General features: G+C 41.1%; 1 protein-coding gene across 2 annotated transcripts in view; it reads right to left on the bottom strand.

Annotated features, from left to right (window-relative positions):
• Positions 1-584: 584 nt before the first annotated feature.
• Positions 585-16806, bottom strand: part of PDE7B (phosphodiesterase 7B) — a 984492-nt gene continuing 968270 nt past the window's right edge. For both annotated transcript variants that reach the window (XM_085611598.1, XM_085611597.1), the window contains 4 exons: positions 14677-14821; positions 12686-12782; positions 7210-7290; positions 585-1877 (listed from right to left, as the gene is read on the bottom strand). In XM_085611598.1, the coding sequence (XP_085467724.1) occupies positions 1663-1877; positions 7210-7290; positions 12686-12782; positions 14677-14821 (538 nt within the window). In that variant the 3' untranslated portion in view covers positions 585-1662. The remainder of the gene's footprint in view (positions 1878-7209; positions 7291-12685; positions 12783-14676; positions 14822-16806) is intronic.

Consider the following 16806-nt stretch of genomic DNA (forward strand, 5'->3'; position numbering starts at 1 on the left):
GCTGCCAAAAAAAAAGACAGATCCCTGTTAACGCTCAAGGTGCCTCTTTTCAACTGGGACCCTGCAGCTGTGACCGTTCCCTGCTCAGAATGTGCTGTCATGATTAATGAATGGTTTTGAAATTCTGTAAAAAAAAAAAAAAAAAAAAAGCTCCTTTTCTTTACCGCATTTGACAACCTACTCCTTCCTTTTCCTCCACTCTGACACGGAACAGAAAATACAAAACATAACTGCCTCCACAAACGTTCACAGGGAGATTGGGGTAGAAATCGAAATAGGCCGGCATGGTTTGTACCAACAATTAGGACTTCACTATTGCATTTGTTGGAACAGTGAGGAATAGTTCTCTGCTACTGACTTTCAAAATGGCGGCCTCCACTGCTGTGACTTCCAAATAAAAAGGAATGGCTTCAAAGCCCTGACACGCTTTTACCATCATTCTCACGATTTAAAACAATTCCATGGAATGACTGTGAAGATCTGGGTGACTCTGATAATGATTCCACTCAGGTTTAACTCTTCAAAACACTCAGACGTGACAGTGGGCAGGCGGTAACAAAAAGGGACATGACCTGACCACGAGGCATTGGAAAAGTTAAGGCCTTTATCTGCAAACCACATCGGCGTGATTACGTATAAACTCTTCAGCGTATTTACAAACTTTCTTTGATATAATAACAACCTTCCGTTCACAGTGCCAACGTTTATACAGGTAGTGATCGTACAATGATTCTAAAAGTTTGGCATGGTAATCAGCAGAGCGGTATTTACAGAAAGCGGGCATGTGTCGATATAAACATGTCATTTAAACCAAGTATACGAAAAAAAGATAGAAGAAAGATTTTAAGTGTACACGATGGTCTTCTGCCTTGTAGGAGATGCAGGAAGATGCTAGAGTCATATCGAAAGTGGCATTACTTATTAACAACATTGGCATTTTCCTTCTTGTGTGTACAGGGCAGGCTAAAGTTCAGTGTTTTAGATCCATCAACTAGTGCACAGAATACAAAATCTAAAAAGGTATTGTGTTTCATTGTTATTGTTTTCAATGATGACGCAACTAAAAATATAAAGTTCTTCGTTCAGATATGGTCCTCTGAGCTTTGTTGATGCTGGTGGTTGTTGAAAGTGCTGCCCAGCCGCTAGGCTGCAAATGATGCTTCCAGCCCTCTGAAGCCACTTCCAGCCTTCGTCACAGTGTAATTTAATGTGGCAACACAATGATCAATCTCCTGATGTTGGTGGGAGTAATATATAGTCTGTCATAAAAATTGCAAAATCTCAATAAACTCAGACTGATTTAAAAAAAAAACTGGCTGTGGCAAATGGCGTCGCTCACTGTCTCTCCCTTGCTATCATTCCGCGTGCCCATTGCTTCGGAGCAAATTTCAGCCCAATTCAATTTTCTGGAATTGCCATTTGGGAGGAAAAGGCTCAATTTCAAGCCTGGGTGAGATTTTGAAGATTGCACCCCACAGCAATGTATGGCAGGATTTCATTACAACCATTTCCCCCCAATGTCTCTCCATCTATTGTGTTTTCCACCATCAATTCAAGTTCATGATGGTGGTCTGGCATCTAGTGGGCTTTCTGCTGGCCTGACCTGGCGACCAGAGAGAAATCGATTAGAAGTGCTGCAGGGGGAAAGACGCAAGACAGGTGCTAGGGGGCCCCTCCTTCTTTCAAAGTCTGATCGCCCTTCTTTTCAGTCCCTTGATTTAAGTGATCGTTGCTCTGGGCGCGTTGCTTGTGGAGCAAGTCCCTCCAGATGGCCTTGTTCTTCCTGAGATGGCTAAGCATATTTTCAGACAGGCGAGTGCCTCCTGTAAACCGCACCCATTCATCAAAGAGAGGCTCTGCTATGTAGGTCATGAAGCCTAGAAGGAAACAGATATATAATCATATTACAAACCTGATGCATGTGAAAATCATAGTCTGCAAATATAGGGACAGCATTAATGCCACATGCCAGAAAAAGAAGCAAGTTCAATTCGAAATCTACTATAGATACAGGTGTATGCAATACATTACTACTGAGTGCTTGCCTTGATAATAATAACAATTGTGCATTGATTTTTTTTAAACATCAAAACAATGGATATCAACCGTGGATGGACATATCTGTGACAAGACAAAATAATATTAAAGTACAACCCACAATGCCCTATGTTCAATATCTATGCTCCATCTTCGTTTGTAAATGTTTGGTTGGGTGCATGTTTTATCGAATGAATCACTTCAATCTCATTGGGTTTCAGAAGGGTCTCATGTGAATCTATAACAGATATCAAGCTGAAAATCCTTCATAGATAATGAAGATCTTTCTTTGATGAATCTCCTAAAGAAGTTCATTATGTTCATATTACACTTATCTCCCAGAAGAGAATGGGGACTTAAGGCTAGAACACTGTTCAATAGTCTACCAGCATGTTTATAACATATCAGCTATGATCTTTGAAAAAGTCTGAAGCAGAGGTGACTGCAGGATGAGCATTCACCCATCCCTTCAACTTCTGGCTTCTGCTGCTCACTCTCGCACTACAAATGGATGCACAGAGACATTTCAGGATGCAGTATTAAGCCGTTGAAACAGGTCTCAGCTCTGTTCAATGCTACAGCTTCCGCGCCCACCCTTATGCCAGCGAGTGCAGCGCAGTAGGAGACTGGAGAGCATATATGAAATGCCCAGCTGAAAGCCATTATATAGTAGCAGTGCTTAAATTGAGACGGAGGTTTCCAGTGCACTGCACCGGTACTTAATTGTCAACACCGGCACTTATGACAGTCTGCCACGTGGTGGTGCTGTCCATCTAATTTAGAGATGAGGGCAACAACAGTTGTTTATTCATTCAACATACATTAAAAAAATAACAAATTCCTGCCTCCCAAGCCATTCTTATAGCTTTGGGGGCCTGGAATAGTCAGAATTGTCACACTAGTAGGAGTGCGGTAATTAGTAGTTATGTTGTTACTATCCTTGGCACTGCTGGCAGGGGCAATGGGTGGCACAAGTTGCAGTGGCCTTCTGACGAGGGCCCTGGCACTTATTTGGAAATCAAGCACTGTGTAGTAGTGTGCTATAAGCTGGGTAAATACACAGGAGGTTAGACCTCTGCAATAATATTTAAAAACAAAAGACCTCATGTGTGTACGGATTATCTTTGTTCATTTTAAGATCTTTTCCAGTACTGTTACATTCTGTTCTTAAAAATGCCGGAACTGGTCCCCTTTGTTTATTGTTATTTTGCAATTATTTACGTGGTTCTTTTTTTGGTCACAAACTTGCACTAATGTTCACTATTGCCATTTAATAATTGTTTTCTGGATGTTCTCAGTGTATGTAGCATGTTTTCTTACTTGCATTTGTATTGTTTGATCAATTTTTGATTCTCATACATTGAAATAAATTAATATGATCAACCAAAATATTTTTGGGTCACGTGTATATAAAGTGATTACTGAATGTGTTACACGCAACACCTTTTGTAAAATGTAAGTTGCGTGAAGGCGGTTCTCACACTGCCTTTTCCACATCTGTCTGTGCAGCCTCACTGCAGCAGTTCTTCTGCATGTAAGCATCATCCATACAATAAGGCCATGCCACCAAAGATGTGTAGAGGTAAGTAGAGATGATAATGGCTAATGATGGGTGCTGTCTGGAGGTTTTGTTGCCATGCATATTTTTGTGTCTGTTCACTGAAGGAAAGGTCAGATTCCTATTCTACATCAGATATCTAAGGTATCCATAGATCTAGGGGCATGTAGATAATATAGAAAGCACACAACATTTTCAAAAGTCCCAGTACCAGCACGTGAGTATTGAGCAGTAAGTAGTTCTTTGTCACATACTTTACCAGCCCATGTATCCAGTCTTACCATTAACTAAAGTAACCAGTCTCCATCCTACAAAATTGCAGTGGCATATGTACAAGGGGATTACGCAACTGAAACATCCCTTTTACCGACGTTCCAGTGGCGCAATTCCCTGCACCATATTTAAAAAGTGGCTTTGTAAATATAGTACCCTTTCACGCAGGTATCTGCATGAAAGGGGCGTGCAATGGGTGTTGCTTTGGTGGTTCACCCTAACACCCATTGCGTTTTGACTCTACCCCAGATTTACAAGTATCTGTAAATATGAGGCAGCACCAAAAATGCACGCCATGCAATAGCAGGCATTAGAATGCCAAGACAATGAGAAATACTTTTATTTCTCCTCGTTTTTGCTTTTTCTATGTGTGCTGCATTCTTCGCAGACAAAGGATTCTGAAAAGGTAAGAGTCACAGAAGATTGACAGTGTTATCCTTCACTAACACTTCTACCGAAGTGTTGGCATTGATTCAATGCAAACCATTCCTTCTTGAAGTTTCAAAGTTTTGCAAGTGACCAAGAATTTGGAAACAAAGAATGCCGACCTTTATCCAGAAGCCACATGATCTAGTCTTTAATATTTGTAAGTGCTGAATCAGTCTGTTGCTCAATCTTACAGTCAGACTGATTACAGCCCACAATTGAGAATGCTTGCATGTGATTCTGCAATTGCTGAAGGACAATGGTCTGCAGGATCTTACTTATGAAAAGAAGGTTGCTCATTGACCCGTAATTGATATGGAGGGGCAATGCTTTTTTAAGGAATAGTGTGATATATGCTAGCTTCAAGGCAGCTGGCACCTCAATAGAGTCAAATCTTCAAATTGACATTAAAAGTCATAGCTGAAACTAGGAAACCTTGCATGATTGACATCAGAGGCTCGGTTTAAGAAACAAGTGTAACATTTGTTCCCCAGTCACATTTATTCCATCTGACAATTCTAGAACTAGGAAGCTTGCAGTACTCACACTCCTTCACATTCCCCACCGTGAGGAGAAGCCCTATGTTAATCAAGGTGATATCAACACAGAGAACTTTAATTGTGCCCTTAAAGTGGAGGGCAGAATCTGTCTGGGAAACAAAGGTCTGGCCTGTTTTCAAATACCTTTGGGTTGTTAGCTCAGTGAAAAGAGTAAATAGCACAACTCACATGTTCATGGCTTCCTTTAAAATACTGAACTAAATTAGTTTCTGAACATGAGATCAGTTTTGTACAACCCCTTTGCGCAGCCGTGCAAGCTGCCTTGAAGTCAGTGATTAGTTCTCTCTGCTTTCTCTCAACCTGCTTGCAACCTCTCCTCACCCCTCCCTCAGTTCTTCTGTAAACCAATTTTCCATTTTCTGAGCAGTAAATATTCTACTAAACTTCATCTAGAGCCTTGTTAGAGAAAGCCTTCTCAAGAGAACTGTTAAACCAAGTAAGTAACTCTTCAGGAGTGGCACCCAGATTTTCAACTCAGGCAGAATGTTTCTCTAATGGATTTCTAGGGCCTGTTCCAGTCAACAAGACCGCCAATGTGCAAAAATGTGGTTCAACGAGGATAATGGAACAGAACACTGAGCAGGATGGTCATGCCCTGAGGGGACCAACCAGTCAAGTTGGTTCCCTGTAAACTGAGTAGGCATCTGCAAGCACTGGGTAAAAGCAGGGTATTCCATAGTAAAGTTCTGATTTCTTTCTACCAAGACATCATTGTAATGGCTTCCCCTACAGTTAAAGCCCCATAGTTATGCTTGTTTCTGCCATAGTACGGAAATCTTCCAAGAAAGTATACCATGTGTAGGGGCAAATTTACAAGCCCCTTGTGACACTTTTACGGCACCGTTGCATCACTTTTGTGACACAGCTGCGTTGTAAACAATGCACCACGTTGCGACACATTTACAATGTGACGCATCTAGGCGGATGCATCACGTTGTAAAGCCCTGCGCTACATTATACCTGCGTCAGGTATAATGCAAGCAGGGTGGGTGTTCTGACGTGAAAAAGCCTCGTAAAAGTTACGCAGAGAAATCTACAAGATTTAACTGCGTCACGTCTACGATGCCACTGCTTCGAAACCTTACGCCTGTTTGAAGCAGGAGTAAGGAGTGATGCAGCATAATAGGAATACGCATTCTGAAGCACTACTGGGGTTGTGTCGTGCTTGCGACACGACTCCAGAACTGCGTTGCCTTTACGCCAACAGATGCGTGATGCATCTGTCAATCCTTGCGCCACGGTGCGCCGTATCGTAAATGCGACACATCCATGGTTGCGCTAAGGTTTTTTTGCATGACGCAAATTAACTGACGCATCTCTGCTAATATGAAGAGATGCGTCAGTTCTTGTAAATCTGTCCCCCAGTTTTTAATTGACAGATGACTGCTTCAGTCATCAGCTGTTGAATGGGTGAATTTGAACCATGGATTAATTAAATTACTGGAAGATCTGATAGGATGATCAAAAGTTGGAATTAATGGGAAAATGTTCTTTATGGAACAGCATGAATTGGGGTAAGCACACATGCCAACTGGGCAATCTCCTGCTGATGGTCTGGAGTTTGGACTGATTATGGTGATCAAATGCTACGGGCAATCCATCTACCGCCGTGAGATGACATGCATCACATGCATCATTTTGAAAGTCTATTGGTTGCTGAGAATTTCAGAATGCAGAACACTGGTATACTTCTTATTAAGCTAAAGTAAATTCCATGCCAACTATACACATCTATACTTTCAAGAATAGGCATTTGCTCAAAAAGATTCCATTTAGCATTTAACTATCTGCCACTTTTAATCTGCTAACTTTCTTTTTTCGCACTGTTCATATTTGCTTGTTGCACAGGCCATTCCCAGATCAATTTCTATCTTCAAATCTTAACTTTGTCTTTGTGCTGGACTTTAGTCTTAGATGAGGTTAAGATTAGGGGATTTTACAATACCAGACAAATTCGGAAGCCCTTCAAACTCTCAGGCACATATCATTAATTACATTATGCAAACAGTAGTTATTCAATGATCCTTACTAAATTGATCCTTTGTACTTTGCGGGGGAACACTTAGTTGACTTGCTATACATGTCTTCCCACATGGAAAGCAAAGCAATTCAGAAGAGCTTCCCGCCCAGCCGCGGTCCATGCAGGTAACAGCGGTGGGGCCGGGTAAGAGAAGATTTCAAGGGACGATGCAGAGGGAAAATTAATTATTTATTCAATTTTCCTTCAGCATTATACCCCCAAAACCGCTGTTATATGCACGGTCCGCAGCTGTTCCCGCAACCATCTTTGCCAAATAAATTCTTTGGTCAATGTGAGTATCTTGATATTAGCGTGGTGTGTTACTTTGTACTTACCAATTTGAATGCTGGGTATCGTATCCTTTTGCTGATTACATAGTGGGCTTATTTCCAGTTCAAACTTCTTTTCAAGATCTCCTAAGCAGATAGACGAGAGAAAATAAAAATATAAGCCAGTCCTAAAAGTTATTATATTCATCTATTATTAACATGAGGGAATAATTGTTAAAAATAAGGAGGTGGGGGGTCCCACACGTTTAATAGTAGAAGCAATACTGACACTGCACCCAAGCAAAGTCACCAGAAAGGAACCTTCTAAGCAATTAACAGATCACAGCAGAAAACAACATTGATATACACAATGAACATTTTAATATTGTCACCATAGTAGGAAAAACAAAGCAAAAGGGTATCCGTTCTACATCTGTATTTGCTCAGAGATGTTAAAAAGGTGTAATGTGTAAAAAGAATTAGCACATGCTGTTTTTGTTCGGGGTGATAGTGCGTAAAACTGTTTTTGCAAACCAATATTGGGTGTAGCATCTTCCTTAGTAAATTAATCTGTGAAAATATGTAAATTACAAAGCTGTCAGCTGCGGTATCAAACACCACTGGAATCAATTGAGGGACAAACATTTTTAAGTTAAATTGGTGGATTTTGTCAAATTAATTACAACATTCTATCGGGTTGTGTTTTGTCTGATTCTGCTGAAACGAGAGAGCGCAGTGACCAATGATCAGTCCGATATGAGAACAGACTTTTTTCTCTGACTACAAAAGTGCAAGCTAGCTTCCCCTGTTATAGGAAGTTTAGGAGGAAGAACCTCTCCACAAAGTGGGCAAACTATTTATGACCTTACTGTTTAAGCCTTATTAGAACATTGGAATGTGGAGCACTCCATTGTAGACAATGGAGTTCTCCATGCTTCTACGGGCCGGTAAAGGCCCGCAGAGCAACATTCCAATGTTTTACAAAAGCCTCTCGAAGCTTGAGGGGATTTAAATCCCCTCAAGCTTCGAGAAGCCTTTGTTTAATTTATTAGAACATTCTGGCCTCTAGTGGCAGAATGTTCTAATAGCCTTATAGCCCTTCGTAGCAGGGCTATACCGCTATTAAAGTCCCGCTGCTTTTGTTAAAGTCCCTCGCCTTCGGCTCGGGCCTTTAACGCTGCAGCGGGCCTTTAATAGCCGGTATAGCCCGCTACAGCGAGCTATAAGGCTATATTAGAACATTGGAATGTTGGAAGCTCAATTGAAAACAATGGAGTGCTCCGGGCTTATAATGGCTGGTATAAGCCCGGAGCTCCAACATTCCAATGTTTCTTTGTTCACAGAGGCTTCAGGGAGCCTGAGGGGTTTTGAATCCCCTCGTGCTCCCGGAAGGCTTTGTTTTATTTGTTAGAACATTCTGCCCTCTAGTGGCAGAATGTTTTAATAGCCTTATAGCCCTTCGTAGCAGGGCTATAAGGCTGTTAAAGTCCCGCTGCTTTGTTAAAGTCCCTCGCCTTCGGCTCGGACCTTTAACGATGCAGCGGGCCTTCAATAGCCGATATAGCCAGCTACAGCGGGTTATAAGGCAATATTGTTTAACCATATTGGCTGGAAAAACACGTCCTCGTTTTTATTGGGTCTTACCAAAATCGCATGTCCTGGTAGTTACAGAGCATTTTTCAATTCTTCAATTCTGTCAAGTTTGACAAATCAAAATTTAATGGCAATGTGCACTGGGTGTCACAAATATCATACCACTTCAACTGCAATCACAGTTTAGCAGGGTGCCCATATTCAGGCCCATACCTTTAATATCAATGGCACAGCACAAATCCAGACCAGTGGTGCTCATGTACCAGCGAGATTCCACGTTTGAGAAAGCTTTCTTGCTCACCTAGTCCATTTTTTATTATTTTTCTATATAAAGGCAGAATAGTCAGGAATTTAGAGCTCATAGGCATTGCCTGAGTGACAGCAATGGAGTCCACGATTTGCCTGTTCACTGGAAGCTATTGGCCAGCATCACTTACCCGGTGGCATCCGCCAGGGGCAGCTGGCAGGGCAAGTGGGCTCTTGAGTTTCTAATGTAGATTGTATCCTTATCACTATATACCAGTCACATGGAAGTCTGCAATCCAGCTATGTGTTCACGCTACCTTATAATACATGGGAGCCTGTAATCCATGTATAACAGACTTTTTGTCTAATTTCTTTATCACAGTCAAATTGAGACCTCTCTACTCAGCTGTAATAACGAAATGCCAAACTGCCCAACTGTCATCTGTAATTTCAATTGAGTGTGGTGGTCAACATGCCTGCTGCCAAAACCATCAGCCGTGGTAAAAGGCAGGTCAAAGAACATCAGTCCAGCTGCCGTTTAAACAAGGAAAATTGCAACAGTTTTTTTTCGTTCTTCTATGCTATTTTGTTTGTAAAAAGAACAGTGATCAGCAGTAAGGGAATAGATGGCAGCATGTTTATTTTTGCCACATCAGGTCATTGCAGGAAACAAAGAATGTATCTGCGTACTTCTAAACAATCTATGAAACAACATTTTATTTAATCTGAATTACATTACATTGATTCTAATATCTTTTTGCAACAAATTAAAGATTTTTAGTGTTCCATTTCACACTAGAAGGTCTGAGTTTGTTTTTGATGTGTGTAACCATAGGACCTCATTTTGACACACAGCAGCGCAGCAAGCCCTCCTGCTGTGCTGCCGTGCATCAAAATAAAAGGGCAGGAATGTGCCGTATCTACACGATAGGGCGCATTCCTGTTCCTCTCCCCTGCACCTGCGCACAAACAGCCGCTGTGCACCAATGCAGACACTGTTGCGCCATTGTGCAAGGGGGCCTGTGCTGCAGGAATGATTGTTGTTTAGCAGGAACAGACAATCTCCTGCACAAAAACAATCATTAATGGCGTTTACACCTCCCGCGTGTTCTTTATTATTCAAACTGTTTATCAGTATTGGCAATCAATTCGTTTTTTATGCTTTCAGAACCAGCAGACAAACTGAATGGAGGATCAACCATTGCAGCTGCAGTTTAAACAAGGAAAATGAAAACCGGCTTTTCATTCTTATGATCTGCTTTACTAAATTGAACAGTGTTCAGGAGAAAGCAGAGATGTATGGCAATGTATTTATGTTTTGCACATACTTAGTAACAGGAAATACAGAATCTCTGTGTATGTTAATTCTCATTCTGAGCTGAAGTCCTTTTTAATTGTTTTACTTCAAACTAACTCTAATATGTTTTGCAACAAATTACTAACTCTTTTTGGTGTGTTTAAATATGCCTGGCAGATTCAATTTTTATACTTCCTCCCTGTAAAAATATTATCTGTTTCATATGAAGGAGCAAAACTCTAAGGCTGTAAGAGTTTGGAAGAGTGACAGAGTGAACATGCATTATAAAGAATAAAATACCCACTTCTGTGCATTAAAAGGATATTTCAAGTCACGTTGAAGTTCTAGGATCCTATAAAGGCACTTCGGCCTCATTGCTCTACATGGTCACGGAACTCCTAAATGCAATTTCAGTATAATGTACAGCAGGGACTACTTTATCCCTTGTGTTATTCTCTTTGACACTGCAAAGTTGCATTATGGACTGTGAGGGTGTATTTGGGGATGTGAGCACCATTACACCAAATACTGCATATATCCTAGTCAAGATTCATAGCAAAACATTCTGAGTACCACATGCTGCACCAAGTCTGGCATTAAATGCTCTGTGCCAGTTATTTCCCCACTCCCCGCTATTACTGTGGGACTGCACTGTCATGTGCTCTGTGTGCCCCATAAGTTGCAGGTGTTATGCAGGTGTGCAAGCTGAAGTTAAAAAAAACTGTAAAGGAGCTCCCAGGTGTCAAGGTAGCACTGTACTAATTAAATAAACAAATAAATGCAGAAAGAGCCAATGGATTCTCCAATTTCAAATCAACAACTAATCGATTACGTCATATTACACGAATAAGAACAACACTGAAGAGCCTCAGTGTTGGTGTCAGCAATTTTGGATATTGTTTCAAAATAATAAAGCAATCCACTTGCATCAGTTTGACTGGATCCGGGTATTCATTTGCATCTCTTACTTTTATTTTTATGTTGTAAAATTACAATAAAGCACCAAACGCGATACTTGTCAGTTTTTAATTTTCTCTTTATCTTAACGCACAGTACTTGTAATGACCAGAGAGTAATGCAGGCTGCTGACAGATATTTCTAATGAAAAACTGCTTTTCAGCAAGAAACAGAATTCTTAAATGTGCACCAGGCACTGTAGGAATGATAGATGTAAAAGTGAAGTTCATGTTACTATTTAATTCGTCAGCACTTTACAAACAATCTACAAGATAACAATCACATAATATGAACTAGATGAAGCAGTTAACTTCACTAGGGTAACCAAGAACTCATAAAACTCAAGGCTATACTCAAATTGAAAGAAGTTTTCTAAGTTAGCAATAGCTGTGTTTTTAGAATTGGGGGAGTTTAAGAATATTAGGCCTCTTTCTTACACATGAAGTGGGACATGAATTAAATTAAGTAGTTGAAATTCTTCATTCTTGGTGGAATCTAGGAAGAGGGGCATGCACTACTGGTAGGAGTTGTGCAGATTTTCGGTATATCTTCATAATTTACACAAAAAATCTAAATGTAAATCACTCACAAAGTCCATGGGTTTTACCATGCAACTTTGGTATTGCGACAACCCTTGTGATGAAGCCTGGATACCCCTGATCTAAAAGCAGGTCTTTGAACACTGAGGACATAGGGTACAGACATCAAGAGCAATGTAAATTCATGGAAACATTTGGCAATTACGTCTGGATCGAGGGCAGAGCAGGACACCATTTATATTTAAACCAGAGATAATATATCACATTGAAGAGAAAATTAATTAACTTCAACTAGCATAAAATTATTTTGAATTAATTTTTTAACGATATATTCTGATATTATTTCCTTTTTTAGGTCGAATCTAGACAGCACTTGTGCTTTCTCGAAGATCTGTTGTATGGACTTTGTGTGGCCTTTGGGGCATTGCCCCAGGACTTGTCTACTTCTGCTTTTGTTTAGGGACTACTTTTTTCTAGCAACTGCTTCTATTTAACTGTTTTGATAGAAAATGACCAGCAGAGGCCAGTAAAATACCAGAATTGCTTTCTGCTTAGGTACTTTCTTTATTTTTTTAGCAACTGCCTCTAGTTAACTGACTTGAAAGAAAACGACCAGCAGAGGCCAGTAAAATACCAGAATTGCTTTACCCACGATAATGTGCTGAATAGCTAAAAACATATAGGCGAGACCTATTGAATTGCAAATGCTTCTTTCTTTATGCTAACCTATCAGTGTACAGAAAATAAAGGTAACTTTTTACTTGAGCAATAGCTATACCTTGAGTTGGTCTTTCATAAACTCAGAAAAATACAGTTTCTGGCAGGTTCATTTGGACATATCGCGCAAAGAACACTGATCAGTCCCTCCCAACAACACAGGAAAAATAAATTGTCCAAACAGGCTTCTTACCTTGTCTGTAGAACTCCTCACAAACCCGTTCACTCCACAGCTTGCTCAGGTCCCAAATTCGACAGGGATTGCAAATGTCAGCGCACTTCAGTGCAATCTGTGAAAGTTAGTACATAAGGAATGGTTACAGTAATCTGTTCACAAGTGAACACGCCAAAGAGTGCTAAGGAAACTCCTGGTTGGATGTTCATGCAGATAGCCCATTGATTTTGAAATGAAGAGCCTTATTTTTTGTCGTTCTCTAAACTGTGAGATCAGTAGAAATCTAAAAGGCATGCAATATTTCACAAAAAAAGTATGGGCTCTAGTCAGAAAATACATTTTTGTAGTACGTTTAGTAGTACTTAATAGTAGTCATAAGGTACTACAAAAGACTATTCACAAGAGAGGATGTGGCGTAATGGTCAGAGCTGCCGACTTTGAACTAGGGAACCAGGTTTGAGTCTTAGCGTCAGCTCAACTACCTTTGATTCTGAGCAAATCACTTAATCTACCCGTGCCTACCAAAAATTAATGTGCCCTTCAGCCGCAGCCCATGCAGGTAAGAGCGGTAGGTCAGTGGGACTGGGTGGGGGGATTTCGACGTACGATTACAAGAGAAAATTGCATAAATAATTAATTTTCCTTCATCATCGTCCATCGTCCACCGCCCTACCGCTCTGACCTGCACAGGCCCCGGCTGGTGGCCTTTTGTAATATAACTGGAATGGCATGGTGAGCAAAAAAAACTATTGATTTAGGCGCAGAGCTCTGTACTGGGGTGAATGTATGACATTGTTCTGTATTCTGTCCATCAATTGTTCTTTGACAAGAGCCAAGCATAGTTTTCAAACAGGAGAGAAGATGCGAGGGGAATTTTAAGAGGGCAGTTTTGAGCACATGGTTTATTCATAGCAATGGACAGGACAACTTGTCTCTTCTTGTCCCCATGAAGGACATCCTTTCACATTATTCGTCATGGGGTTGTACTTCAACTCCTGGTGATTCTTGTGGCTGTAGCACAATCACATATGATGATGGTTTTCATTTGTACAAAATGGGATGCAATGAATTTACATGACTGTCACCTACTGGACTTGTCTCATAATAGCAACATGACAAAACACTGAACTTGTTGTGTCTCCTCTGATGATCATCACCATGCATGGGTTGTCATAGTCAGACTCATACAAAGATAAGGACTACAATGTAATCAATATGTTTATACTGATATGCATGCATTGAGAGATGCCACATCTATCAGGTTAAATTGACTATAATTTACTCAATATGTAATTTTACAGAAATGGGTGTATTATAACATAACATTATAAAAAATGAAGAAAAGGATATTTACTATCTTGAAGTAAATATACCAGTAAAATAGTTTAACCACTTGGGCTCAACAGATACTTTCTTGATGCAACAGAAAAAGGCATTCACATACTTGAACTTTATGGAAAGGGACTTTGGTACAGTACGAAAATTCAGATGGGCAACTAAGCCACAGATACCTCAGAACAGAAACAAGACTGCCTCTCAATGTTTTAAGTATAGGAACAATACAACTGTGAAAAGGGAAAATGCTGAACAGTTTCCGGGTGGACAAAACAGATTATAGGGCGAAGGATAGATGTTCTATACTCCACTGTGACATCTAAACAAGTTGATGATTAAGGTATCCAGTCTAATTTTAAAGTGACCAATAGTTGCGGATTACCCGTGTTACCCGTTCTCTTTTCATTTTCACAGCTGGTTTAAACTGCACCACTCTTACTTAGGCCCTTCTTACAGGAGTAGCATTTTTTTTCTCCTGTGTTCTTAGATCACTGTTTGAACTACATTCTCCAATATTTTCCTGTGACATTAGATTAGGCTTTTGTTTCACATTGCAGGCCACAAGTCAATCACCTGTGTAAACCTATGGGTAACCTTGCATCTCTTTAACTCCTGAATGCGATAAAGGCCCCCAGACTATTCTAAACATGTGAAAGTTTTAAGGTTCTTGTTACCTGGAGCATAAAGTGTCTGTGCCCTGCATCTTCGAGGCTCAAGTTTTGATTGTCGAGATGAGATTTCAAGCGGCTCAGGAACTCGTTCTGGCGGCTGATATCTGTTGCAAGGATCAGGGATCCTAACTGCTGTTCGATATCCTGGCTATATAGTAAACAAAAAAGGAAGTTTTCATCCTGAAGCAAAATCAATTTCTTCTGAGGCCATCCGGTAAACCAACACATACCTTACCAACTCAAGCACTGCAGTGCAAGAGAGGTCTTTAGCATCAAACAAATCCTGCCTGCTGTGAAGAGATCATCTTCACGTTGCCTTCTACAGATATTTCAGTTTATTATTCCAAGGTACCAATATAGATTATTGGAACCAAATAAAAACTACATATTTTGGGACCTGTTCTGGGATTAAAAGAGGACTGTGTGGGTTGGAGGTGAGGATTTGAAATAAAAATGTGCTAGATAAAAAGGAAATGGAAAAAGACTAAATCACAAATCAGAAGACAAGAACAAGGGCTAGAAAGACAAATTACATTTACAAAAAGCACTTTAAGACGACGTTAACCACGTCCTGAACCCACAATCTCAGCTTTCTCTTGAGAAAGTGTGATCCTTTTATGAGTTCATTAAGGATCTAATGCATATGTGTGTGCTAGAATAGACTAGTCTGGTATCATCACATGTTGGTTACACCAGAGGGCACATACCCATAGCAGAGCCTTTCCATGTCCTTAGTTTAGTACATAAGGAGTCATTAATAACAGATTCACAAACTCCATTTTACTGACCTGATTTTCCAGAAGTAAACTCAACCGCAATGGCCTGCTACCTTCATTTTCAACACTTCAAAGCCTTCTCAATGAGATTTCCTCACAACCTTCAGTCAACCCCACTAGAAACTCAACCTAAGAGTCAGAAAAACCCTGCCTTAGAACCTTTTCCATTTTTCCACTATCCACAGAGAAGCGGGATTACAAATAGACACAAAGGGGCCTATCACTTTGTCCGCCCGCCACCGTAACGGTGAACGGGACCGGCCATCAGAGTTGCGGCAGTCCCGCTGTGGCCATTAGGATGCCACCACCACCGTGGCGGTAGCATCCCCCATGCACAACATTGTGGCGGGCGGTGCTCACAGCACCACCTGCCACAATGCTGTAGATGCACGTTGTGCATTGGCATGCACAAGGTAACAGGCACCAAGCGGTGCCTGCCACCTTGTCCACGCCAATGTAGGGGGGTACCATAGGTACCCCCCATGTGCCCCCCACCCCCCCAACACTCTGGGGGCCCACAATGGCCCCCCAAAAGCAGAAACCACTTGCCTTTCCATGGCGGCAACGCCACCATGGAAAGGCACATCTCCGCCAACATCATGATATGGACACCATATCATGCTCTTTTTCCGCCCAGTCAACGAGTCGACCGGCGGAAAAGCGGCAGACGGTCTTTCCGTCCGCCGTGGACCCTCCAGCCATCCTAATTTGGCGGGGGGTCAATCCTGGTAGGATGGCGGGCGGATCGCCCCCGCCGGTGGCTACCGCCGGCCCGGAAGGGGCGATCCACCCGCCATCCTAATAGACCCCTTAATGTTGGACATGATGGTTGTATATAGGAGTACAGTGACATGAGCCTCTAGCACGAACATGAAAACATATTGTTGCTTTTAATAATGTTCCTTCAATGGACACAAGGTACATGTGCAATTTCCCTGTTGTGAGAAATTGAAGGAGGCTGACCTGGGATCATGTGTTTTCTTAGGAGGTTCTCATAAATATATATAAGCAAGTCCTCCCCCAGATCTAGCCCTCCTAAGTATCATTCACATTTAAATATACACCCATGGTATAATCACAAATGTCTTAAGTTCAAATCCAAGCTTTGATGGCCATAAACAAAGATGAATACTGACATAGTGGAAAAGAAAAAAGCATGTGGTAGGACTGTCAATGAGGGCATCTACCAAAGGCCACAAAATCCAACATCTCCCATAGGTTTTGCCAACAAATCTTACAAGGATCAAAGACTTAGGGTCAGATTTAGATCTTGGAGGAAGGGTTACTCCGTCACAACAGTGCTGGACTATTCAGTCCACCAAAATATAAATCCCATAGGATATAATGTTAGTTATAT

The sequence above is a fragment of the Triturus cristatus genome, chromosome 6 (genome assembly GCF_964204655.1).
Source record: "Triturus cristatus chromosome 6, aTriCri1.1, whole genome shotgun sequence".
NCBI classification, from domain to species: Eukaryota; Metazoa; Chordata; class Amphibia; order Caudata; family Salamandridae; genus Triturus; species Triturus cristatus.